We start from the raw sequence: 26,907 nt of genomic DNA, 5'->3' as shown, positions 1-26,907 counted from the left end.
ATGCTAAACAAACAAAAAAAGCACTTCGCGATTGTATTTCTTTTCTTTGACTATTTGTGAGGTGTGGTCTCCTAAGTTAATTAACCATTTAAATTTCCTGTATGAATTTCCTGTATGAATGTATAAATTTCCTGTACTTATGTTCCTTTCTCATCTTTCTGTTGACTTGCTCATTTTTTCCATGTTAAAAAGTTCTTTTTACATTATAGTAAATATTGCAAATTTTATTTTCAGAATTTTTCATTTCAGATTTGTTGATATCTTTTTATGATGATATTTGAAGTGTTCCTCTACCCCAGATCTGTCAAGCATTTCTTTCATGGTATCATTCTCACAAAGGCTTATACAAATTTCATTGATATTTTCTTATTTGGCTATTAATATTTATTATTATAATCTTTCATTCATCTGCAATGAATTATTGTAAAAGATGTGAAATAGCTATTAAACTTTGTTTTCCAAGCATAGCTAATTGTTCTGATACCACAAGACAATGGAAATACCACCTTTACCAAATATTAAATTCTTACATATATGATTCTATTTCTTGAATCTCTTCCATCCTGTTGATCCATTTATCTGTTGCCCTGTGAACACTACACTTTTAATTATTTAACTTTATTATATTTTGACTCCATTTTCCCTCTTACCCAAAATCCTCTTTCAATTTTTGTCTTGATTATTCTCATACATTTACTCTTTCTGGTGAGCTTTAGAGTTATGTTTTCAAGTACTGAAAAAAATTTCAATAAGTTTTGTAAAATTTAGAGATTAATTTGAGAAGAAGGGATAATTGTATACAACAGAGTCTGCCTCCCCAGGGGCGTGGTATCTTGTTCACTTTCTTCAGATGCCAGTCCCACCTGGTCCATGGTTTGCCCAAGCCCTCCCCATCTCATTCATCTCCTCAGACATTTCCATGGTTCTTTGTGGGGCAGGGGGCCACTAGCAGGAGCCTGCCTGAGTCTGCATGTTCCCAAGAGGTGAATGGGGGCCTTTGGCTTTGCCATAAATGATCTGCTTGGTACTGGTTTTCTGAGAACTCTGTTCTGTTGAGAAGCGCTGTGGCAAAGCCCACCAGAGTCTCTTACTGGATTTCTGGTCTCCGCTTCCACATTTGCTTCCTCTGGTTGGCTCTCCACACTGCGCCTCCTGTAACCTTTCTAGTCAGATCCCAGCAGCCTCCTGCTGGAAAACCTTCAGCAATTTCCCCATTGTATCAATTACTTATTGCTGCGGTAACAAATTAGGACAAATGTAACACCTTAAAACAACACAAAAATTTGTTATCTTAGAGTGCTGGAAGTCAGAGGTCAGAAATAAGTTTCACTAGGTTAAAATCAAGATACATTCCTACAAATGTAAGAATACATTTCCTTACCCATTCCAACTCCTATGGGCCTCCTGCATGTCTTAGCTCATGGCCCCTTCCTCCATCTTCATAGACAGTCGCTGAATCCCTCTGACCTGTGCTGCTCTTATCACGTCTCCTTCCTGACTCTGACCCTCCTTTCTCTTTTAAGTATGGTGATAAGGACCCTTGTAAATCAACTGGGTCCACCCAGAGAGTCCCACCTCATACTCCTTGACTTAATCACGTCTGCAGTGTTTCTTTTGCCACACGAAGTAACAGGTTCACAGGTTCAGGGGTTAGGACGTGGACACCTGCATGCATGCGTGCCCAGTTGCTAAGTTGTGCCTGACTCTTTGTGACCCTATGGACTATAGCCCACCAGGCCCCTCTGTCCATGGGATTTTCCAGGCAAGAACACTGGAGTGGGTTGCTTTGGGGGACCACTACTCAACCATGGCCTTCAGGATGAATTTGACTTGCCAGCCCCACAGCAACCTGCCCCCTCTGCTCTCCTGTTTCTAACCTCATGTTGCTTTCCCCTTCCAACTCCCAACTCCATCCACATGCACTTCTTTCACTTTCTGGAACCTGCCTCTCTGCTTCCTCCAGTCCTTGTCCAGACAGACTCCTCTGCCTCAGAAACCCTTCCCCTACCTCTTACCTGTCTGACTCCTTCTCATCTCCTCACCTTGCCTTAAACCTCACTTTCTCTGGAGGCTTCTGACAGCCTCTTCTACTCCCTGCATCTTCTTCCACACTTTGTTACTCTCATAATATCCTCCATGTTTCTGGCCCTACTTCTATTGCCTTTTATATGATTGCTTATTTGATTATCTTCTCTCCCAAAATGTAAGCTTTTTAAGGGCAAAGGTGACAGGGCAACTCAATGTAAGAGGGAGTTTATTCACTCATTGCAGAATAAATCTATAAACATATTACTCTCATAATAGAAATCAAGTTATTTTAATCTATTGTTCTCGTATTAAAACTATTTTTCATCATTTATTCAACCAGTATGTGTGGAGCAATGACTTGGAAAGTACAGAGCCAAGGGAGTTAAAGAAAAAACATCATCTGATATTATGAAGTTGCTAAGGTTGTAGTGATACACTCAGAAGGACCTGACTAACAGTGTTCCCTCTCCAGGAAAATGGACTTGGAGGTCAGTGAACCCATAGACTTTAGCTCTGGAGATCATCAACATCTGGTTCGGAAAGCTTCAGATTCTTATCCTGGGGGCAAGACTTCTCGGTCCTACGGAACTGCACCTTCCACTGAGGGGCCACAACAAGCTCGTGGAAATCCACACTCAAAGGCTGGTAAGCGAGCAGATACCTACGTGGTGCAGATTTCACCAGAGACGACGACAGACGACGTCAGCCCAGACCCATTTTCAGAAACAGCTGTCCGCAGAGGTAAGAATGAAGCAATGGCCTTTTTGGAAGAGAACAGCAAAAGTTTTCTTAAAATATTTCCACGGGGTGGGTTGTAGGATTTAAATTTGCCTTTAGTTTTTCCCATGATGCTTTACTATGAAACATGACATATGTAAGAACAGACGGCTCCCCAAGTTTTCCAGGGCATTCATAAATTCATGATAGACATATTATGGTGAATAAATTGTGGTTTTCTTAAGAAATGTGAACTAGTCATTGAACACAGAATGTCTTAACTTAAACATGCAAAGTGATACCATGATACTGGCTTTAGTTTTAAAGAACACTAATTCAGAGCCCTACTTATTAATTCTATATCAGAAATACATTCAGCTGTAACAGAAGTCAAAAAAACTATGGCTTAAATAAATGAGAATTTTTTTCTTTCATGAAATATGAAGTTGGAAGTTAAGCAATTCAGGCAAATGCTGTAGGTCCTCAGGAAACAATATGCCACGCTTAGACCTTCTTCTAACTCTTCTAACTTCTAACTCAATGAAACTAAGCCAAGCCATGTAGGGCCACCCAAGACAGATGGGTCATGGTGGAGAGTTCTGACAAAGTGCGGTCCACTGGAGAAGTGACTGGCAAACCACTTCAGTATTCTTGCCTTGAGAATCCCATGAACAATATGAAAAGGCAAAAAGATAGGACACTGAAAGAGGAACTCCAGGTTGGTAGGTGCCCAATATGCTACTGGAGATCAGTGGAGAAATAACTCCAGAAAGAATGAAGAGACGCAGCCAAAGCAAAAACAACACCCAGTTGTGGATGTGACTGGTGATAGAAGCAAGGTCCGATGCTGTAAAGAGCAATATTGCCTAGGAACCTGGAATGTTAGGTCCATGAATTAAGGCAAATTGGAAGTGGTCAAACAGGAGATGGCAAGACTGCATGTCGACATTTTAGGAATCAGCGAACTAAAATGGGCTGGAATGGGTGAATTTAACTCAGATGAACATTATATCTACTACTGTGGGCAGGAATCCCTTAGAAGAAATGCAGAAGCCACCATAGTCAACAAAAGAGTCTGAAATGTAGAACTTGGATGCAATCCCAAAAACAACAGAATGATCTCAGTTCATTTCCAAGGCAAACCATTCAATACCACGGTAATTCAAGTCTATGCCCCAACCAATAACGCTGAAGAAGCTGAAGTTGAACAATTCTTTGAAGACCTACAAGACCTTTTAGAACTAACACCCCAAAAAGATGTCCTTTTCATTATAGAGGCCTGGAATGCAAAAGTAGGAAGTCCAGAAACACCTGGAGTAACAGGCAAATTTGGCCCTATAGTACAGAATGAAGCTGGGCAAAGGCTAATAGAGTTTTGCCAAGAGAATGCACTCATCATAGCAAACACCTTCTTCCAACAACACAAGAGAAGATGCTACACATGGACATCACCAGATGGTTGGCACTGAAATCAGTCTGATTATATTCTTTGCAGCCAAAGATGGAGAAGCTCTATACAATCAGCAAAAACAAGACTGAGAGCTGACTGTGGCTCAGATCATGAACTCCTTATTGCCAAATTCAGACTTAACTTAAAGAAAGTAGGGAAAACCACTAGACCATTCAGGTATGACCTAGATCAAAACCCTTATGATTATACAGTGGAAGTGAGAAACAGATTTAAGGACTAGGTCAGATAGGCAGAGTGCCTGATGAACTATGGACAGAGGTTCATGCAATTGTACAGGAGACAGGGATCAAGGTCATCTCCAAGAAAAAGAAATGCAAAAAAGCAAAATGTCTGTCTGAGGAGGCCTTAAAAATAGCTGTAAAAAGAAGAGAAGGGAAAGGCAAAGGAGAAAAGGAAAGATATTCCCATTTGAATGCAGAGTTCCTAAGAATCGCAAGGAGAGATAAGAAAGCCTTCCTCAGTGATCAATGCGAAGAAATAGAAGAAAACAATAGAATGGGAAAGACTAGAGATCTCTTGAAGAAAATTAGAGATACCAAGGGAACATTTCATGCAAAGATGGGCTCAATAAAATACAGAAATGGTATGGACCTAACAGAAGCAGAAGATACTAAGAAGAGGTGGCAAGAATACACAGAAGACTGCACAAAAAAGATCTTCATGACCCAGATAATCACAATGGTGTGATCACTTACCTAGAGCCAGACATCCTGGAATGTGAAGTCAAGTGGGCCTTAGGAAGCATCACTAAGAACAAAGCTAGTGGAGGTGATGGAATTCCAGTTGAGCTATTTCAAATCCTGAAAGATGATGCTGTGAAAGTGCTGCACTCAATATGCCAGCAAATTTGGAAAACTCAGCAGTGGCCACAGGACTGGAAAAGGTCAACTTTCATTCCAATCCCAAAGAAAGGCAATGCCAAAGAATGCTCAAACTACTGCACAATTGCACTCATCTCACACACTAGCAAAGTTGCTCAAAATTCGCAAAGCCAGCAATACGTGAACTGTGAACTTCCAGATGTTCAAGCTGGTTTTAGAAAGGCAGAGGAACCAGAGATAAAATTGCCAACATCTGCTGGATCATCAAAAAAGCAAGAGAGTTCTAGAAAAACATCTATTTCTGCTTTATTGACTAGGCCAAAGCCTTTGACTGTGGGTCACAATAAACTGTGGAAGATTCTTCAAGAGATGGGAATACCACACCACCTGATCTGCCTCTTGAGCAATCTGTATGCAGGTCAGGAAGCAACAGTTAGAACTGGACATGGAACAACACACTGGTTCCAAATAGGAAAAGAAGTACATCAAGGCTGTATATTATATTATCACCCTGCTTATTTAACTTATATGCAGAGTACATCATGAGAAACGCTGGACTGGATGAAGCACAAGCTGGAATCAAGATTGCTGGGAGAAATATCAATAAACTCAGATATGTAGATGATACCACCCTTATGGCAGAAAGTGAAGAAGAACTAAAGAGCCTCTTGGTGAAAGTGAAAGAGAGTGAAAAAGTTGACTTAAAGCTCAACATTCAGAAAACTAAGATTATGGCATCTGGTCCCTTCACTTCATGGCAAATAGATGGGGAAACAGTGGAAACAGCGGTTGATTTTTTTTTTTTTTTTTGACTCCAAAATCACTGCAGATGGTGATTGCAGCCATGAAATTAAAAGACACTTATGCCTTGGAAGGAAAGAATGACCTATCTAGACAGCATATTAAAAGCAGAGACATTACTTTGCCAACAAAGGTCTGTCCAGTAAAGGCTATGGTTTTTCCAGTAGTCATGTATGGCTGTGAGAGTTGGACTATAAAGAAAGCTGAGTGCCAAAGAATTGAACTTTTTAACTGTGGTGTTGGAGAAGACTCTTGAGAGTCCCTTGGATAGCAAAGAGATCCAACCAGCCCATCCTAAAGGAGATCAGTCCTGGGTGTTCACTGGAAGGACTGATGCTGAGGCTGAGACTTAGTTGGCACACCATTGGCCAACTCTAAACTCACATTCCCTTTCCTGTCCTCAAGAAAATCAGAGGAAAAACTTATTTCACTGAGTGTCAAAAAAAGGCAGTTACATTTATACTTTTACTTTTGAATATTGTATCATAAAAATAAGTTTTTGTCTCCTCAGCTTTCATCGTAAAAGTGTTCTTCCTCCTGTCCATTCAGCTTCTGATCACTGGGGCAATCATCAGCCTGTTTGTTTTCTGGTAGGTCTTCATTACTGATGGAGATGACCTATTAAGTTGCCCACATTAATTCTCACTACTTAGCTTGACTGAATTTTGATCATTAAAAAATTATTTTTCCTTAATCATTCATATGTGTCTGTGCTCAGTTGCATCTGACTGCGACCCCACGGACTGTAGCCCGCCAGGATCCTCCATCCATGGGATTCTCCAGGCAAGAATACTGGAGTGGGTTGCCATTTCCTTCTCCAAGGGATCTTCCCAACCCAGGGGCCGAACCTGCATCTCTTGTGTATCCTGCATTGATAGGCGGGTTCTTTTCTACTGGGCCACCTGAGAAGGATATACCATTTCTATTGCTTTGTTTTTCTGAGGCAACTCCTAGACCAAAGTGTTAGTAGACTTCTAGAGTTTCACTTTATTTTTTTTTCCAACAATAATTATGATACTTATTTAAAGTAATACATTTACAGCCCAAATAGTCCTACATCGTACATTTTAGGTTTAACCAACTTCATAAAAATACTTGAGAACAGCTGTCTCCACAGATTTAGACTACTAAGTTATTTCCTTGCCCATTCTTCTCTCTCTTTTCTTTCCCAAATAACCTCTCTCAGATGTGGTTCAAGGTCGGATTTATCCTCCTCATACTTTGTCCACTGCTCTTTAGGCAGGGTCGGCTGCCTCATGCTGAGGTCCAGTGCTCTCTTAATGGGGACCACTCTGTCGTTATAAAGCTTCTCAGGAAGCCTTCTTACGGCTTCTTTTACATCGTCATTCTCATGTATTGTGTCATCTCGCATGAAGCCCAGTTTATTGAACCTGGCAGCATTGTAATACCGTTTTCGAATACCCTCCAGCCACTTGCTTGATGATGAAACAGCCGGCTGGCCCGCCATGTTGACCTGACCCAGAAGCGCTGCCTCCTGGGTCCAGAGTTTAACTTCCTAAGCCAGAAACTTTTCCCTTACTCTTATTGTGGGTACTATTTTCTTTTTTATTTTCCCTGAGCTATTTCCACAGACAAAATCGAGTAAAGGAAAAAATGTGAGATTGTGAAGGCCTTGAAGGCTAGATCTCTGTTAAATGCGGAAATTATTTCACGGAGTATGATCCATCACTGCTTAAACTCATCCTTTGAAAATCTATATTTTAGACAAATATATGAAAATTTTATTACTTTTGTTTATATACATATCTCAGTATTTCTAAATAAAATCTTCACTGGGACATTTGCATTTATCCAAATTTCACTTACTACTTATGACTGTACTTTTTATGACCCTATTTTAAGAAGTGAGATACAGTTTATCTTTATCTTACAGTTTAACAGTTATATGTTTCACTGTTTCCTTTCCCATCTGTCACTGTCAACTACTTAGGGTTTTCCCCCTTTCTTCCCATGAGATTGTTTAATTTATACTTAAATATTATACTAGTTAGCAAAATAAACTACTTATTGTGTAAGACAATATCATTCTTTTTTTTTTAACCAGGGACGCTTTACGATCTTGGGTGATCAAGCATCCCTGGTTCAATTACTCACTCTTGTAAGTATTACTGGATTAAATAAAAGGTGTTCTTTCTACTAGCTATCAGTTGATGTTCTTTATTAAAAATTAGGTAAAGGTAACATTTTCTTGTAATGACAAAATTATAGAGATGAAAAACAAGCAAATTAGTGGTTGCTGGGAGTTAGGGCTTTATGAGTGCATGTGTATATGTGTGTGTGTTACTATAAAGGGATGGTACAATAGTTTAACGATGAGATAGTTCCACACCTTGATTGTGGTGCTGGTTACATGGATCTGCACACATATTTGTGTCACAGGTCTATGCCATAGCATTACATATATACACACTATACCAATGTCACATACTGGTTTGGGTATTCTACTTTAAATATGTAAAATGGGGGCAAACTGGGGAAAGGGTACACAGGGCCTCTGATCCTTTGCAATTTCCTGTGAATCAATAACTATTTCAAAGTTTTAAAGAACCCACAAACTGTGTGTGGATGGCAATGGGAAAAGTTAGTTTTTAAAAGCCAAAAAAAAAAAAAAAAAAAGAGGTAAAAATAATAATCTTTATTTTTCTTTATCATACTCATTATCAGATCAAATGTCTCTATATCTATCTACCTGTAATACATCACATGATATAAGCCCTGGAAGCAAATAACACATGGTTTTAAATTATGCCCAGGCCAGCCTTTTTCGTTGTATTTATTATACTTGCCTGCTGTGGGAAACTCCGCCGCCAGGTGCCTGCGAATTACATTCTCCTGGGATTATTTGTAAGTAAACCTCTTTAGCATCCGTTGTCATTCACCTCTGAAATATATTTTCATCTCATTATTAAGTTCATTCCTTTTTTTGTGTGGAAAAATCTTCCTATGGAATAAGAAGATGGAAATTATTTGTGAGACGTTCTCTTGGATGAATTTTGAAGTCAACTTACATATGAGGGGGAATCCACACCCTTTTAACAAGCTAGAGAATTTGGGGGCCTTGTGGCTACTCCGTCGGGCCAGCAAACTTGCCTCTGAGAGGCCTGCTCCCAAGTCTCCCAAGACAGTCAACCCAACTGTCCTCTGTCAGGCACAACAAACTCATTTTGTTACAGAGAGTGAGTTCCACATTTAGTTCACAAATTGTGTGCAAGAAATGTAACTTTCTCTGTAAAATTTATGTTACTTCTATTTCAACATCTCCTGACTATGTTGTAATTGAATTGGTTTCTGTTCTGTTAATGCTTATACCAGTTGGGCCAACACTCTTGCCTCCTGGAGGCAGTGAACTCACTGACAATAAGCATTGACTCCTCTTGGCAAAACCCAGAGGAAATCTCACTGTGGTTCAATGAGTTGGAAAGAAAGTCAGATTCCATGCACTTGCTCCCATGAACTGCTGACCGCCCTTCCAATGAGAAGATTTACTCACCAATTCATTTGCTTTTCACCTGGTTCCACATCAGTGTTGAGGCAGCTTATAAAAATACACACAATGTAAGAAGATAAGTTGGTGGGGAAATCTGATGGAAGGAAAAATAAGGAAAGGAAAACGAAGCCAGAGGTGAGATTAGTGCACAAAATGCCTAGTCCCAAGCATTTGAGTTTGATCAGCCTAGATTTGGACCTGCGCCTCCTGGTGGTCAACATGAGCAAGGACACATGGGCAACAGTGAGTTTCTCAGCACACTGAGAATCTTGCATCTTGCATCCTGAAAGTCTTGAGGATCTTGCACTGTCTAATGTGAATTACATGTTGGGAAGAATAGCTTCCTCGTGTCACTGGAGAAGACAGAGCATCTGGCCGGCTGGGAATGTCCTCAGGCCCTGCAACACTGCTGACCGCAGCTCTCAGCGGCCTGCCGGTCAGTCCTGGAGCCGACTGTGGGCCCAGGCACACCATCACTGCCTTCTTGGTCTCGTCCTCCTGCTTGACTGCCTTCTGGTTCTCAGCTCCCCTGTCTCTCCCACAGCGCCCCATCTCTGGTCCATTTGGACCAAGGGAACCCTCTGACCCCATACAGCCCCCATGCTGCCCCGATGCAGCCCACTTCAGGGCTGAGGACTGGCACCTACCAGTGCAGCCACGTGCTCTGTAGCTAAGTGTCCTCCAGCCCCACCCCCAGATATTGAGGTCTCGATCCTCATCCCACATCTGAGGGTTGAAGCATTTTGTTCTCATCCAAGCACTATGGGAAAAGTCAGCACTGAAACAGTTGCTGTGGCGTTAATAGAAATAGCACATCCTGCTCTGAGAAAATGTTAAGATTTGTGTGGATGGTCCCATTTGTTTTTTTTATGACAGTATGGTCTACAGATAAAGCTTATACCTTGGTTCCTACATTCCTAATTAATACATGTTTAACTCACTGAATATGAAAGTTGAATTGAAAGTTACTATTGTATTCTAAGAACTTTTTACTCATAGGAGAATATTTTTCGCGTCAGTCTTTGGGAGAACATTAAGAAAATGTTTATTTCCATTATTTCCATATGGCATAGCCTATAGCTTTGTGTGCTAAGATCATGCATATTCCTGCCAGTTCCCTCTAACCTTCCAGAACACACACACCTCAAACCAGCTCTTCTGGATATGGCGCCTTGGGAAGCAGCCTTCTGATTCATTGTGAATTTTGTTTTTAGACAATTCTTCAAGGTTTGCTGCTAGGAACCGTGTCAGTGTAAGTCTCTGATACCCGTTCTTTTCATTTGTGTGTGTGTGCTGTTCTTCTAATGTTATGTGAGCAATAACCACAGTCTCTGGTTTTAGTTTCTATAACGCCGAGGAAGTGTTATGGGCAACAGGAGTGACTGCTCTGGTGACGCTATCACTCAGTCTATTTGCTCTTCAAACAAAAGTACGTATTTTTGAAGCAGCTTGCTGTCATGGGCAGCGTGTGACTGTCTTCCTCGGCCCCTGCTGACCCATTCTGCTTCCTCCTCCCCCTGGCTGGCTGCTTCCTGTGGGCCTCACCTCCACCGAGCGCTCGTCCTAGTGACCGTGCTAAAAAAGCAAGAGGGACTTCCCTGGGGGCCCAGGGGTTAAGACTTCGCCTTCCCGTGCAGGGGGTGTGGGTTCAATCTCTGGTCAGGGAGCTGGGATCTCACATGCCTCACAGCCAAAAGAGAAAACATAAAGCAGAAGCAATACTGGAACAAAATTCAATAAAGACTTAAACAGATGGTCCACATCAGAAAAAATTTTAGGTAAAGGGAAACAGGTAAAATTAATGATATATTTCATTTAACCCAATATATACGAAGGGTTATTATTTCAACATATAATCAGTAGAACAAAAGTAGTCATTTTACATTCTTTTTTTTAAAACTAAAATTCAAAGCCAGTATTTTCTACTTGCAGCCATCTCAGTTTGAAGTAGCTCTATTTCCAGTGCTGATTAGCCATGTATATTAAAAGCACAGCTCTAGACGAGTTTTCTTGGCAGACGTCATAGCCACCTGGACAGCTAGTGAAACGTAGGTTGCTGAGAGCCAGGCCTGTTTGAGAAGACAAGGTCTGGGCTGGGGCTCAGTAACGTTCACTTCCCAGGCGCTGCCGATGCTTCCGGCCCCAGAACCAGGCTCGGTGACCTGGTACTTTATTCTCTTGGTGAGTTGAAGGCAGGGAGTGACATAAGGGAGATAGATGAACTAGGAAAACATGTTTGCAAGAAAACACATTGGATTCGAGGATCTTCTTTTGCTTCCTAATCCAATTTTTTTCAGGTCAGAAGATGCATATTTCTCTTTCTTTTAAAAATGCTAATCTTCTCTAAGCTGATTTGGTTATTGATTCATAAAAGCACATTAATAAATTTTAGGTCTACAAAAGGATCATTAATTTTTGAAAGCTTACCATATATATTTCTACTGAAATGTATACACTAAAATTGATACATACAGATGTGAAAAAGGTACCCAGTTAATATCTTCGTCTACTGAATGCCATTAACGTATTCTATGCACATGCTTTTAAAAATATGAATGATTATGATCATACTATCCTTACAAATTTACATCCTACTTATTCAGTGCACATTTTTTATTAGGGAAAATTTTATAAAGATACACACAAATAGAATATTTTAATGAACCCCCACGTGCCAGTTACCTAGTTTCAAAGATTGCAAATTTGTGGCTCCTGTTATTTCATCCATACCTTATCTTTTCTCTCTCTTGAAGAAATACAATACCTTTTAGGTAGCATTTTTCAGTGTGTAGGGCTAATGGATTTCCATGGTTCTCGGGATTAGCCAGGGTACACTGTTAGCAAATGGGCCAGTTTCTGTCTAGGGGGTATGAGATACATCTCTAAACACCCTGAAATCCCTATGGATGATAATTGAACTGTTTTTGTGTTTTTTATGTTTCCTCAGTGGGATTTCAGTTTGCTAAATGGAACGCTGTTTGTTTTACTCTTCGTACTTATCATCTATGGAATTCTCTTAATTTTCATTCGATCATATGTAAGTGGGACCTCCTTGAAAACCCCAGAGGACTGGTAGAATATCAGGTGAAGTGCTGGTTGTGTGGTTAGTCCAGAAGCAGACACCAGATGGGTGAAACGTGCAAGGACACTGGTGGGAGAAATGTCCGTGACAGAACAGCGTGGGCATGACAAGAGCTGTCGAAACATGGCAGCTCATGTGAGCCCAGGCGGAGGAGAGGGAAGTAAGAGGGGAGCTTGCCGGATGTGGTGCCGTCTAAGGAAGCTCTGGCAAGGCCACCGGGGGTCCTGGGTCTCCCAGGAAGGCTCTGCTGCCCCCTACCAGTGACTGATAGGGTAAAGCATGACCCAGGAAGGAAATTGCAGTGGGTCTCACCGCTTTCCCTGGTCAATGACACGCCCCTCCCCATAGCTGGGGGTCTCCGAGGTCGCCTGCCACACCAGTGTGGTGGGGGGACCACTGACAGGAGGTCTGGGTGTGAAGACTGAGCTCCAACCCAGGACAACAGCTGTCCTCCCCCGAGAGGATCATGGAGGTGACCAAGCCACAGGGCAGATCAGATCCCAGCTTCCCTACGTGGTGCTGCCTGCGTGAAGGAGCGAGGGTGCAGAGATGGGCGAGCCCGGATGGGCTTGCTCTTCTGACAGCAGCAGCCTAGAGGAAGCTCCTCGTTTTCCAATTCCAGCTTTCTTCCTTCCATTCTTTTTTTTTTTTTGCTTTAATATATTCAATCCTTTCTTACTAGATATCATACATAGGCCTATATGTTTTTCACAAAGGCATCAAAGTTAACTGTCACAACATTCCTGACAAGTACATCTCATCTAATCTTATAGAAAACAGGCTCAGAGAAATTAAAGAATTCACACTCCACACTGCACCCAGGGAGTAGATGGTAGGAGTGGGGTTAGAGCGAGGTCTGTGTGATCGGGTGGTCACACCCTTTCCGCCACGCACACGGTCCGTGGACTGAGTCCGGTGTGCAAGTGGCCAGGCAGAATGAGAAGGTCTGGCCCCAAGACTGGCAGGGGCCTGGAGTGGCCCCTGTATGGAGACCCTGCTGGAAGCCAGGCTCACAGAGGACCGGCCTGGCTCTGGTCTAAAGCCGGACCATCTAAAGCTGGACCATCTGTCTAAAGCCCTGAGGCCAACTTGGTCCTGCTGCTGAATTAAAGAATTTCTGTGGCAACAAGTGGCATTGCTAAATGGACTTCAGACATAGAATCAGTATTTTTGCCTGGATTTTGGAGATAAACTCAAAGACGTCATAGATATGTCTTTAAAGGCCACAGTTCTCCATTTATTGTTACTGATGGTGGCACAGATACTGTAGTAATAATACACATATTCATGTGGTGGGTGGGTTCCTTACATCTTTACCACGCCACTCAGGAGCAGTTGAGAAACTGTGTTTCCTACTAGATACATGAACCCTAGTTTCCACTCTAAATTTCCTGTCACAAATACCAATCGTGTATAATCTTCCGCATATGATTCCATGGAAGACTGACAGAACTGTGTCCTACGTATGCATGCCCGCTGGGCCCTGGCAGTTCTGAATCCTGGAGACTACAGCTGTCAGCTCACACCAGCTCAGCCTGGAAACACTGTGTGAGGCATCTGCTTTCTCTTTTTCCTCAAGAACCTTCTCTGGTTAGCAGAGTGTTCCCCATCTCTCCTAGACCAGCTCTCTCACCCTGAGGAGCGAATGCCATGGTGTTCCTCAGATGATGTACACCACTTCCTTATGCTTTTCTGCAGCGTTTAGATCCATTTGTCAGATACGCTGATCAGGGCTCTTTTGGTGGCAAGGGACATATACCACTCAGACGGGCTCAAGGCAAAGGCCCAGAGACTCTCAGGGAGCTCCTAGCTGGGAAGGGGAGCCAGACTTCACAGAAATGGAAACCCCACCTCCCTTTCTTGGTCATCTCTGCTTGCAAAGCACTAACTATTCCAGCACTAACTAATCACACAATGGCTGCCTGGATCCCTCTACCATGACAACTGGTTTCTACCTGCCCCAGAGGATCTCTTTGATCCTGGTCATGTAAGAGGTTCCTGGTCAGTCAAGAGATTCACTGCTGTCGGAGTGGCATCTCCCACCTCTTGTCAATCAGCTCTAGCAAGGCTGTGTGAGGGTCACAATATTCCCTGAGCTGAGGGGAGGGCACTTTTTCTAGAAGAGCTGTGTGGATGGGGCAAAAAAGGAGACATACTCAGTTTATCCCTTTTGCCGTACTATGCATGAGACGTTTAGTACTTGCTCGATGACCCTTACTTGATATACATAAAGGCTAGTTTTCACTTGCTTGCTGAATGGAATTGAGTTGATACTGTCGACTGGCTATGTTAAAAAAAATTAATTTCCTCACAGTTTTGACTTTCTAAGCACCTTATCTAACAGCAGTGACCTAAGTGACCCCTGTGTTGTTCCCAGTCTTGCCCTTAACATACGTTGTGTCCTTTCTTTCTGCAGTGGTTGCATCTATTGTATGCTGGACTTGGAACTGTGCTCTTCTCACTAGTAAGTTCATTTCTCCCTTTCTTTGATAAAGAATATGAATGTGCATTAAGACCTCCCCTAGTCCTGGAGTCAAGTGGAGTCAGTAATTCACTGGAAAGCCCTCCCGCTGACTTGCTCCTTCTTTCTTCTCATCCTCTTCCTTCTCCTTTTCACTTTTTATAAAGATAATTCTTCTTAGAGTAGCTTTAGGTTCACAGTAAAACTGAAAATCACTGTGGATGGTGATTGCAGCCATGAAATTAAAAGACACTTGCTCCTTGGAAGGAAAGTTATGACCAACCTAGACAGCATATTAAAAAGCAGAGACATTACTTTGCCAACAAACGTCCGTCTAGTCAAGGCTATGGTTTTTCCAGTAGTCATGTATGGATGTGAGAGTTGGACGGTGAAGAAAGCTGAGTGCCAAAGAATTGATGCTTTCGAACTGTGGTGTTGGAGAAGACTCTTGAGAGTCACTTGGACTGCAAGGAGATCCAACCAGTCCATCCTAAAGGAGATCAGTCCTGGGTGTTCATTGGAGGGACTGATGTTGAAGCTGAAACTCCAATACTTTGGCCACCTGATGCGGAGAGCTGACTCATTTGAAAAGACCCTGATGCTGGGAAAGATTGAGGGCAAGAGGAGAAGGGGACGACAGAGGATGAGATGGTTGGATGGTATCACCGACACAATGGATATGGGTTTGGGTGGACTCTGGGAGTTGGTGATGGACAGGGAGGCCTGGAGTGCTGCGGTTCATGGGGTCGCAAAGAGTCGGACATGACTGAGTGACTGAACTGAACTGAAAACTGAAAGGAAGACACAGAGATTTCCCAGTCTCCATGCCGGCATCACCATCCGCAATGTCAATATCTGCCACCAAAGTGTAACATTCACTACAAGTGATGAACAAACCTACATTGATATATTACAGTCACGTACATTAGGGTTCACTCTTTGGTGTTCTACATTCTACGGGTTTGGACAAATGTATAATGATATGTACCCATCACTGTAATACCATACAGAGTATTTTCACTGCTCTAAAAATCCTCTTTGCTGCTCCAAACTGATCCCTTCCCCATCCCCAACCCCTGGCAACCACTAATCAGATTATCTTACTGTTTCCAAGTTTTGCCTTTTCCAGAATGTCATACAGTAGGAATCATACAGCATGAAGCCTTTTCAGATTGGCTTCTTTTACTTATTAGCATGTGCACTTAAAATTCCTCCATGTTTTCTCATGGCTTGGTAGCTCATCTCTTTTTAATGTTGAATAATATTCCACCATCTGGATGTACCACAATTAATTTATTCATTCATCTCCTGAGGGGCATCTTATTTGCTCTCAAATTTTGGCAATTATGAATAAAGTTGCTACAAACATCCGTGTGCAGGTTTTTGTGTGGACAGATGATTTCAGCTCCTCTGGGAAGATTCCAAGGAGCACATTTACCGGATCATACAGTAAGAGTATGTTCAGTTCTGTAAGACAGTATTCCAAAGTGGTTGTAATATTTGCATTCTCCACTAGCAGTATATGAGAGTTCCTGTTGCTCCATGTCCTCACCAGCATGTGAGGTTATCAGTGTTTCAGATTTTGGCCATTCTAATAGGTGCATAGTAGTATCTTATTATTATTTTAATTTGCATTTTCCTGTTGACAATAAGATGTAGGGCACCTTTTCACATGCTTATTTGCCACCTATATAACTTCTTTGGTGAGGTGTCTATTAAGTTCTTTCGGAGAAGGCGATGGCACCCCAATCCAGTACTCTTGCCTGGAAAATCCCATGGATGGAAGAGCCTGGTAGACTGCAGTCCATGGGGTCTCGAAGAGTCGAACAGGACTGAGCGACTTCACTTTCACGTTTCACTTTCATGCATTGGAGAAGGAAATGGCAACCCACTCCAGTGTTCTTGCCTGGAGAATCCCAGGGACGGGGGAGCCTGGTGGGCTGCCGTCTATAGGGTCGCACAGAGTCGGACACGACTGAAGTGACTTAGCAGCAGCAGCAGCAGCTATTAAGTTCTTTGGCCCATTTTGTAATCAAGTTGTTTGTTTTCTTACTGTTGAGTTTTAAGAGTTCTTTGTATATTTATGGTACCAGTCCTTTATGTTTCTCTTGCAAATAATTTCTCTCAGTTTGTAGCTTGTATTAATTATCACTCTCTTCACATTGTCTTTCACAGAGCAGAAAATATTATATTAATTTTAATGAAGTCTAATTTATCCATTACTTCTTTAATAGATAATACTTTTTAGTGTCATATCTAAGAAACCATCACCATACCACAGGTCATCTAGATTCTCTCCTATGTCATATTCTAGGAGTTATATGTTTTACATATAAGTCTATTATTCATTATTTTAAAATTTTATTTATTTAATTTTTTGACCATGGTGCGTGGTATGCAGGATCTGGAGCAGGGATTGATTCTGCACCTCCTGCAGTGGAAGTCCCTGTTATGAGCTATTTTGTGAAAGGTTTAAGATCTGTGTCTAGATCCTTTTTTGTTTTGGCATGTGGATGCCCAGTTGTTTCAGCACCATCTGTTGAAAAGACTAGTATTGCCTTTGCTCTTTATTCTGTTCTGCTGATCTATGTATTTGTTAAGCCTTTTTGCTAAGACCATTCTGTCTTGATTACAACTTTATAGTAAATGTTGTTGCCTGGTAGCATCAGTCCTCCCAACTCTGCTCTTCCCCTCCACTATTATGTTGGTTGTTCTGTGTCTTTCGTCTCTCCATGTCAATTTTAGCAGCGGTCTGTCAATATCCACAAAATAACTTGCTAGGGTTTTGACTGGGGTTGTGTGGAATCTATAGATGAAGTTGGGAACAACTGCTATTTGACAATATTGAGTCTATCCATGAACATGGAATGTCTCTCCATTGATTTCTTCCCTAATCTCATTCATCAGAGCTTCATTGTTTTCCTCATACAGTTCTTGTCCGTATTTTGTTAGATTTATATCTAAGCATTTAATTTGTTTTGAACGCCAGTGGAAATGTTTTTGTGTTTTTAATCTCCAGTTTCACTTATTCATTGCTGGCATATAGGAAATCAGTTGGCTGTTGTGTAGTAACTGCGCATCCTACAACCTTATTATGATTGGTCATTGAACCCCTAACTGTTCCTGGGGCTTCAGACCTTGACCAGGGCTTCCCTTGGAGCTGGCTGCCTCTGGCATGGTGCCCTGAGTCCTCTTTCCCTGGGGCCCGGGGGCAGACAGCTTGATGCCAGCTCACTTGACTCTCCCACTTCCCTGTCTGCCTTCAAACACATACCCTCACCAGGGAGGCGCACTCTGCACTCCTCACTACCGACACATGACACGATCAGCAGTCATTATCTCTCTTAGAAGAAGAGATAAGATAAAGTCAGCAGTTCTTGGAGGGGAGAGAGAAAGAAAAGCACTTTTCCATAGAAGTTAGGACCCCGGGGGGACAGATGGAGGCTAGGGGCAAGGCTGGAAGCTCAGCTGCTGGAGGCCTTTTTCTAAGGACGACCAACTGTCCTGGTTTGCCTGGGAGGGAGGGGTTACTGAAGACACATGAAGTCCCTGGGCACACTGGAGTGGTTGGTTCATTCTAGTTTTTTTCTGCACAAAGTTGCTGGCATCAGACATTGGGAGGGGGAAGATAAGTGGGATGGGACTCAGTGGTCCAGGCGAGGGAGCTGCCTTGGCAACCCCCGGCCTCGGGTTTGACTCCCTCCTCTACCACTTGCCACAGAGTCATCTTCCCTTCTTGGAGGCTCGGTTCACTTCACCTGCTTCAACTAAGTCGTTCCCACTTTATATGAGATGATGTCTATCATGAACGGATAAGAGGCTACCTAGAAGGTGCCCAGTTCTTCCTTTTCCTCCTGTTCTTTTTTCCTCTTCCCCTGTTCATTCTTAGAAGCCTGAGTGGGAACCAGGACCCAGGAAGAGCTGATAACCTGAACTACTTGGGATGGGTTTCACTGTAGTGGATGTTGTTCTAAAATGGATTATTTTCAAGAATCTTTAAAACCCCAGGAACTCCCTGTAGTGCTAAGGTTGCCCTGCCGCCTCACGGCACTGGACTCTGAGCCCGCAGTCTGGATATAAAGGCCCGGGGAGCCGCTTGTGTGCCCTCCCTCCCTCTCATGCACTTGCGCTGCCCACATTTGCTGACTCTGCAACAAACGCAAGGGTGAAAGGCTCTCCGACTTTCTTCTTGATGTTTAAGAAGCTTGTAATTTTACCTACCACAGCTGAGCTAAAACGTCTAATTGGGGGTTATTTAACCATACATAAATCTTCTCCTCATTCTATTTTGGAAATACTGACATCATCACAAAGCCATCTCCCATGTCAAGCTTTGAAAAATGCCATCACCCAAAGGAGAGTCCAGAACTGCTGCTGTGGGCAATGTCAGTATCAGGGAACCATCTGTCTCTTCCCTCTTTGTTTTCAGTGGGAACATGCTGGAAAGTCACAAACACAGCGCATTTTGTAGTTTCTCTCTGTGTCCAATCAGCCCACCTGGTCATGTCACTGACCAGAGGCACAGAGGTTTCTGGGCTTGGAAGGAAAGGAGGGCTCACAGATTTGGTCCCACTGGCTTCAGGAGAGTGAAGCACTTGCTTTAATAGATAGAGCACCAACCTGGGGAGATTGTGAATGATTGAGGCTGTAAGAATAACATCTCTAGCTACACGTTTACTGTTAGTGATATATTTACTGATGGTAAAATACTTTCCAGGTAATCTCAGGACACTTCTTTGATCAAAATGTACAGTTTAAGTAGCTAATTCTTCTTTCTTTTCTTTAAGTACTTGGTGATGGATGTGCAGCTGATGGTGGGAGGGCGCCATCATCATTCTAACCTGGACCCTGAAGAGTATGTTTTTGCTGCCCTGAACATTTACATGGACATAATCAACCTTTTCCTTTTTATTTTGCAACTGATTGGAATGGGACGGTAGTCACATGGGCAAGGCTGGCTCATGCTGAAGAGAGGGAAGGAGGGACGGCTGTGAAGACTGCAGAGGTTACCACTCCATAAGCCCCTCTATTTTATAAAATAATTTTAAAAATACTTTTTTTCTTGTCAAATGAAAGCAAGCATTTGGTAGACGGTAGCTATAGCTGTTATATATATATATATATTTAGTTCCACTGTTATGTTACAAAACTTTCTGGTGGACATTTTCTGATTTTTATAAATTTAAAAGATGAATACATAACTACATACTTAAAAACATTTGTAAGATGCTCATTACTTTGTTGAAGTTTTCCAGGTACTACTTAAAACTGTAAACAGTGTCCCTATCTACATGAATAAAACTGATTACAGAAACCTGTATTTACTACATCCTCTTCTCTTGATGTGGATATGTGGTGGGAATATTTTGCCATCTGACTTGAGAGTAAGGTGAACCAAAGAATTCTGCCTTTCTCTTGGATTCAAGTCAGACTGCAGAAGTAAATTCTATCTTGAGAGATCTCTTTGCTTCTGTCTGAAACAAATATCTGTTTGCTCCCAGGCCAACCTCTGAGGGCTGAACTACTTCAGTGTCTGGCAGGAAGATAAGCAGGGGCCATTTCTAGCACGGATGGATTGTGCGGGGGATAGGATGGGGAAATCAGATGACATCTTCTAGTCTCTCTAGATTTATCATGGAGCTTTCTCTCTAGATTTAACTGAACATACAGATCTCAGATAGGACATATGGGCGTAAGTAACAAGCACTATAGTCACATACACCTACCTGAATTTGATTACCTGTTTCAAATTAGCCATATCTCCACTCCTGTGGTAGAATTTCGTTATATAGTGTTGGTACTCTCTTATTACCAGCAAAGTCCTGAAGATGGATGTAACCTTTGAAATGTGAGCAAGTAGCAGAGAAAGGAACTTTACAGCCACCCAGCAAAAAAAAAATCTAGGACCCACCCTGTAAAGCTCCTGGGTAGGGCTGTCTCAACAAATACCACCACGTGCCCATACGCCTGCCCAAGTCATGGGGAACTACCTCCACACGAGAAAGCAAATTCCCCTGGGAAGCCTGAGGTTTGCATATTCTTTTGGCATCAAGACAACCTTCCTGCATGTCATAGGGACACCTGGTCAGTTTATTTCTCCATTGACATTTCTGCTGTCCCCACATCACATTAGGCATTTCTGTTGCCTCAGCAATGCTCCCAGCACAGTCCACTCTGACTCTACTGTATGCGCCATCACATGGAAGTCTGTCACTATACTGTATTTAGATTGATGGTCGCTTAGTCGTGTCTGACTCGTTGTGACCCCGTGGACAGCCAGGCTCTTGTGTCCACAGGGGTCTTCCAGGCAAGAATACTGGAGTGGGTTGCCATGCCCTCCTGCAGGGGATCTTCCCAACCCAGGGATCAAACCCAGGTCTCCTGCACTGCAGGAGGACTCTTTACCATCTGAGCCACCAGGGAAGCCCCTGGTGGTGACCCAGTGGTGACTCAGTTAAAAAGAGATTCTAACACTTCTATGACACACTTTTGACTTCTGCATTTCATAAGGACTCTGAGCAAGACATACCTTTTAGGGTCAGTCTATGAAATGAGTAGATTACTTTGTTCTCAAGGATAGAAATTCATCTTTTGAGAAGACAGTCCATGATTTGAAAATCTGTCAGGAGTGGTCCCAAATTCTGTGATGGATAGCACATCTGTAAAGTCAACCCAAGGTGTCCAGAGTGGGGCAATGGAAGCTTAAAGAAAAAGAATCCATAGAAAAATTTAGGTTATACTTTCATAATGCTCACAAATGCTGGGCCTATAATTTACTTTTAGATTTTGTTCTTTGTGTTATCCCAAATGGGTATTCCCTCATTTACCTTTGGGCGTGGTTTGCTGAGCAAATCTATCATACACAAATGGACCCTAGTGAAACTACTCATGTTAAAGGCTAGTATGCTGTTAGCCACGGCATTTTTAACAGTGGTATGTCACTTAAAGAATGTCAGTGGCCCAAATGCCATGCCATGTATTTGACACAAATGTTGGCAGTTTCGGTATCTTTTGCTTAATCAAAGTCCTTGAAACGAATCAACTGCTGAAAATGTAAAATCATCAATGGTTTGCAAGTTGTAGCACTTTGATAACTCATAATGCACTAAGGTAACGTTTATCTGATTGTTGCACTAAAGCAGGGGTCAGCAAATGTACAACACACACCAAATTTAGCCTGCTTCCTTTTACATTTTTAAAGTTTTATTTTGAAATAATTATAGATTTACACGAAGTCGCAAAGGTACTTCAGAGAGAGTACTCTTGCCCCCTAGTGGTTACCTCTTACATAATGTACAATATCAAAACCAGTCAACTCATACTGGGTACAGTATGTATGTATAGTTGTCATTTTATCACATGTAAACGCATGTAGCCCCTATTGTAACCAAGATACAGACTGTTCCATCACCACAAAGATGTCCTCTTTTCTATCCCTTTATAGTCACACACATAGCTCCTTTCCCCTCCAACATCCCTAACTCATGGTAACCACTGATTTGTTTCCATCTATATTATTCTGTCATTTAAAAACGGCAAATGGATGAAACCACAGTGTGTGACATGCTGAGATGATTTTCACTCAGAACGCCCCTGAGATCCATTCAAGTTGTTACAAGCTGTGTCACTAGTTCACCCCTTAAATATTCCATTTATTGCAGTAAATCATGATGTTACTATAGGACATTTTGGTGGACTTCAGTGTTTGGCATCAAGCTGCTATGAACAATTGCATACAGGTTTTGTGGACCTAAATTTTTACTTCTCTGTTATCAATATCCAAGAGCACAAATGCTTGGTCATATGGTTAGTGTAGTTAGTTTTTAGCACAACTCTTCAGCTATTTCCCAGGGAGGCTGTCCTGTTTTACGTCCCCACAGGCAGTGTATGAGTGACCCAGCGGCATCCCTGGCAGCATTTGGTGATACTGCTAATCATTTTAGCCATCCTGGTACATGTGTAGTCTGCCTTGTGTTAATCCCTCGGTTGTGTCTGACTCTGCGACCCCACAGACTGTAGCCCGCCAGGCTCCTCTGTCCATGGGGTTCTCCAGGTAAGAATACTGGAGTGGGTTGCCATTTCCTTTTCCAGTAGCGTGTCTTACTATGGTTTAAACATGCATTTCCTACTGGGTAGTGATGTTAAATATTTTTTTCAGGTGCTTATTTGTTAGCTAAACATCTTCTTTGCTGAAATGTCTTTTTTCCATTTTATATTGGATTGTCTATCTTTTTACTGTTTAGAGAGTTCTTTATATATTCTTGATATGTGGTTTGCAAACATTTCCTCCCAGTCTGTAGCCTGACTTTTCATCTTCTTCGTAAGGTCTTTTGCAGAACAAAGCTATAAATTTTGATTAAGCCCAATTTATAAATTTTTCCTTTTATGGCTCATGCTTTTGGTACCAAGTGTAAGATCCTTTGCTTAATCTAGAACATACAGATATTGTTACTTTTTTCTGAAGTTTTTTCAAAAGTTTTATATTATCTATAATCTAGTTCAAGTTTTGTATAGTGTGCAGTTTAGTGATTCATATTTTTGACTGCCTTATTTAGTATCACTGTCCCTCCTCTGTTGTAGCATTGTTGTACATTTGTCAAAATCAGTTGGTGATGTGGGAAGGAGACTATTTTCGATTCTCTGTTCTATCAATGTATGTGTCTATCCCTCTATCAGTATCAGTTTTGATTACTGTAGTTTTGAAAATGGGTAGAATGACTTTTCCCACTTTTTCTTTTCCAAAATAGTTTTAGCGGTTTCAGTTCCTTTGCCTTGCCATATTTTTAGAATACTTCACAATTTCACAATTATTTACAGCTGTAGGAAAATATTGCCGGGCTTTCCTAAAGTTGCTAATAAACAACTGAACCAAACCCAGGCATTCTGTGGACTGAGACCCCTGATGAAGCCAGTGGCTTTTCTTTAGGAAGTGAAGATATACACAAAATATCCCCCCAAAGATAGCGACTGATTTTTCATGTAGTCAAAATACTTGTTGCAGCAGGAGGCTGGCTGTGCTAACTTACCATTTGTTTGACTTGCAAGGCCTGTTGGGTCCCCGTTGGTTGCCAGGCAACCCACCCCAAAGTGGAGATGTCACATCAGTGACTCCCAAGGCCTCCAGGGGTCAGGCTTCAGTTTCAAGAAGAGCCTAGGAGCCGACTGGAGTACCGGGTGGCTGGGTCAGGCAGGCTGCAATGTCATGCTGGGAAATGGCTTGAGTGCTTGGGCTGCTACCAAGTCTTTAACAAAAGGAGTGACTTCCCTTTCTCTTGCTGGACTTTATCGTACTGAAACAGCTGGACCACCAGAGAGACAAAGCAGCAGAACGGGGAGGGACTCAGGTCCCACTCTCACCTTGAGGCAGGTAGCAGTCCCTAAACAAGAACAGCCCCGCTGACACTTAGACAGGGACCTGTGGGCATGTAACACGTCAATCCCATTAGAGCTTCAGAGCTGGGAGCAGCATGACAGTCAATCAGCCAAAGAGCTCAACCACAAGGGAAGCCTCCCTTCTCCACTAAGGAGAAATGCCCTTTTCCGAGCTGAAGAGTCTGAACTGCATGAGTCAGGAGCCATATAACAAAAGGTGGCAAATGGATGCCACATCACCTTGTCCCTTAGCTGAGAGGGTAACGAAGCCAGGGGTGGGGGAGGTTGGCTGCTGGGGGGGAAACTGAATTGTTTTGGTCTTTCCCCCTTCCCCCACCCCTTGCTCCCTGGCAGTGCCTGAAGATCTGCACAACTCTCTCTCCTATGGCAGTGGTGATGCCTGCCAGTATCAGAGCAAACTACAGTCTAGGGGCTCCTTTCTTCTTCACATGCACAACTCTGTAGTCCTCGGCACCTTCTGTCCCTCACAGGAACTGCTGGCCCTTTGTCATGAAAACATTCCTTCTTCTCTGCATGCCAGAGTCAGCAACAATCAAGGCACATTCGGACAGTTTGTTTCAACCCTATTTCTACCATTCAGCCTGTAAACATTAACTCAACTCCTGTTCAGTAAAAGCTAGGCCAGTGGGAACACTTATCCTCCCCCCATCTTTAATCTATGTTGAGTGACAGCATTGACTACCAGACTGATTCCAGGGAATCTAATATTCCCAAACCTGGCCCAGTGGTTCACCTTCCAGAAAGGTGTGTCTCTGTCAGCATTCCAATCCTTGCTGCTGAAACAATCAGGTCTGAGGTTTGATTTCACCCAGTAAGTCAGCCTGTCAGTTTTGTGGGTGCTGACAGAAGACACAGGATCCTTGCTCAGAGGCAAAGGCCTCTACCACTCAGGGTGTGCAGCACGCAGAGGGAGTGTCAGCATATTTATGCCAGTTCCCACAGGCAACACCGCGGGCCTGGATGAATGCCAAGCATGCTGCGGTCTGTGTCACAGCTGACCAGCAGAGTGCAAGGAATCCAACACTTTTACAGCAAACCTGCTTCTCGTCCCCAGGCTTAACTAGCGATATAAATGCTGAGAAGTGGCTCAGGCAAAGCCCTAATCAGGCCTTGCAGTCTTGGCACACTCAGCAAGATGTGTAGGCACTTCAGAGGCCCAGGAGAGCTGGACTGTCTCATCCCATAACTACCATTTTCTGTACAGTATTCTGTTTATTCCTCATGAATCTTTCTCCCAGCTTGTCTGTAAACTGATGCCTTGTGAAGGCTAGGCTGGCTAAGAGATGACATCTATATCCTGATCAGGAATATTTTCAAGTTACGATTTTAAAGACTGAATAATTTCTTCAAAAGTTTGGCCACCACTCAGTTGGTCGAGAGAAGGAAATGGCAACCCACTCCAGTGTTCTTGCCTGGAGAATCCCAGGGACGGGGGAGCCTGGTGGGCTGCTGTCCACAGGGTCACACAGAGTCGGACACGACTGACGTGACTTAGCAGCAGCAGCAGTTTGTCAGCCACTTGTCAGTCCTAAGTGCAACAGAGAGCTAAATTTAGGAAACTATTCCGGTCCATCTTTCTTTAAGCATGACTAGTCCCAGTCCCATACATCTTTCCAGAAAGAAACCTACTGGAGAGAAAGGGATAATGACTGACAAGGCAGTAACATACTGTTGCTAGGTGACAACCTTGTAATTACAACCACAGCCCAGGGCTGAGATACAACTACTACTCAGCCCCAGAGCCAAGCACATCCACACTTTTCTCCTATGGAGTTTGATTTCAGCCTTAAAAAGGAAAAAACCCAAATTTGTATTATCATGTAATATTTAGATTCTAAAATTTTACTCTTTAGTGATTTACTAACTGTAACTTTTAAAATTATGACTAAATTTCAGTAAGTCTGAGGCTGTAATTTTATAACAGGTAAGCCACAGTGCACGCTATGTCACTTCAGTCGAGTTCGACTCTTTGTGACTCTGTACTGTAGCCCACCAAGCTTCTCTATCCACGGGATTCTCCAGGCAAGAATACTGGAGTGGGTTGCCATGTCCTCCTCCAGGGGATCTTCCCAACCCAGGGATCGAACCCATTAATCGAACCCAAGAAATTACTCCTGCACTGGCATGGGGATTCTTTACCACTGAGCCACCAGATTTTAATGCCATTAACGGTTAAGCAACATGATCCAAGGACTAAAAAGGGAACAGAAATGAGATCAGTGGCTGTAATAAACAACATTTAAAGAATAATTCAGCATACGGACATTGGAGTTAAGCTTGGGATCCACAAACTGATAGGCACAAGTAAAACGACTCTCAGAGGTTACCACGGGCACATCTTATGCCGCGTTAGCTGGGGGTCTGGGACTTGTGCCTGAGCACTGAAGTTCAGATGCCGGGGGCTGCTGTAATTACTTAGATGGGAAGGAATAATAAAATGATTGAGAAGCAGGCATTTCTATTCATATGGCATAAAAAAAATTTTCCTATCCTAGGCAATTTCACAAACTACCTTAAAATTCTTTTTCCATGTCTATTAGAGACTTCAAGGAAAAACCATAAGTTTTCTTCTGAAAGTTACAGTGATTAAAAATAATGAGTGCTGAAGTCACAATGTTTTAACAC

The 26,907-nt window shown here is 42.6% G+C and overlaps 2 protein-coding genes and 1 long non-coding RNA gene across 4 annotated transcripts in view; 1 reads left to right on the top strand and 2 right to left on the bottom strand.

The window, feature by feature from the left end:
• The window catches only part of LOC133072052 (protein lifeguard 2-like), a 28,340-nt gene extending 7,713 nt beyond the window's left edge, over window positions 1-20,627 (top strand). Inside the window, exons 2-10 of one of the 2 annotated variants that reach the window (XM_061164883.1) lie at window positions 2,501-2,769; window positions 6,350-6,428; window positions 7,904-7,957; window positions 8,613-8,703; window positions 10,561-10,598; window positions 10,688-10,775; window positions 12,294-12,383; window positions 14,845-14,892; window positions 19,677-20,627. In XM_061164883.1, the coding sequence (XP_061020866.1) occupies window positions 2,501-2,769; window positions 6,350-6,428; window positions 7,904-7,957; window positions 8,613-8,703; window positions 10,561-10,598; window positions 10,688-10,775; window positions 12,294-12,383; window positions 14,845-14,892; window positions 19,677-19,829 (910 nt within the window). In that variant the 3' untranslated portion in view covers window positions 19,830-20,627. The remainder of the gene's footprint in view (window positions 1-2,500; window positions 2,770-6,349; window positions 6,429-7,903; window positions 7,958-8,612; window positions 8,704-10,560; window positions 10,599-10,687; window positions 10,776-12,293; window positions 12,384-14,844; window positions 14,893-19,676) is intronic. The other variant, XM_061164884.1, reaches the window with a different exon arrangement.
• LOC133072054 (cytochrome b-c1 complex subunit 7-like) lies at window positions 6,435-7,883 on the bottom strand. Its single transcript, XM_061164886.1, has one exon. The coding sequence runs from the start codon at window positions 7,304-7,306 to the stop codon at window positions 6,971-6,973; it is 336 nt and encodes a 111-aa protein (XP_061020869.1). The 5' UTR covers window positions 7,307-7,883; the 3' UTR covers window positions 6,435-6,970.
• Window positions 8,619-25,632, bottom strand: LOC133072055 (uncharacterized). The gene is made up of 4 exons (XR_009696615.1): window positions 21,419-25,632; window positions 20,616-20,728; window positions 9,350-9,440; window positions 8,619-8,800 (listed from the first exon to the last, which is right to left on the bottom strand). It is a non-coding gene; the product is annotated as an uncharacterized LOC133072055 (long non-coding RNA).
• Window positions 25,633-26,907: the final 1,275 nt, after the last annotated feature.

Source organism: Dama dama, chromosome 18, assembly GCF_033118175.1.
Source record: "Dama dama isolate Ldn47 chromosome 18, ASM3311817v1, whole genome shotgun sequence".
Taxonomy (NCBI): Eukaryota; Metazoa; Chordata; class Mammalia; order Artiodactyla; family Cervidae; genus Dama; species Dama dama.
This window is presented reverse-complemented; position numbering and strand designations above follow the sequence as displayed.

Coding starts and splice junctions, on each gene's coding strand:
- LOC133072054 (XM_061164886.1), bottom strand. CDS start 7,306: ATGGCGGGCCAGCCGGCTGTTTCATCATCAAGCAAGTGGCTGGAGGGT.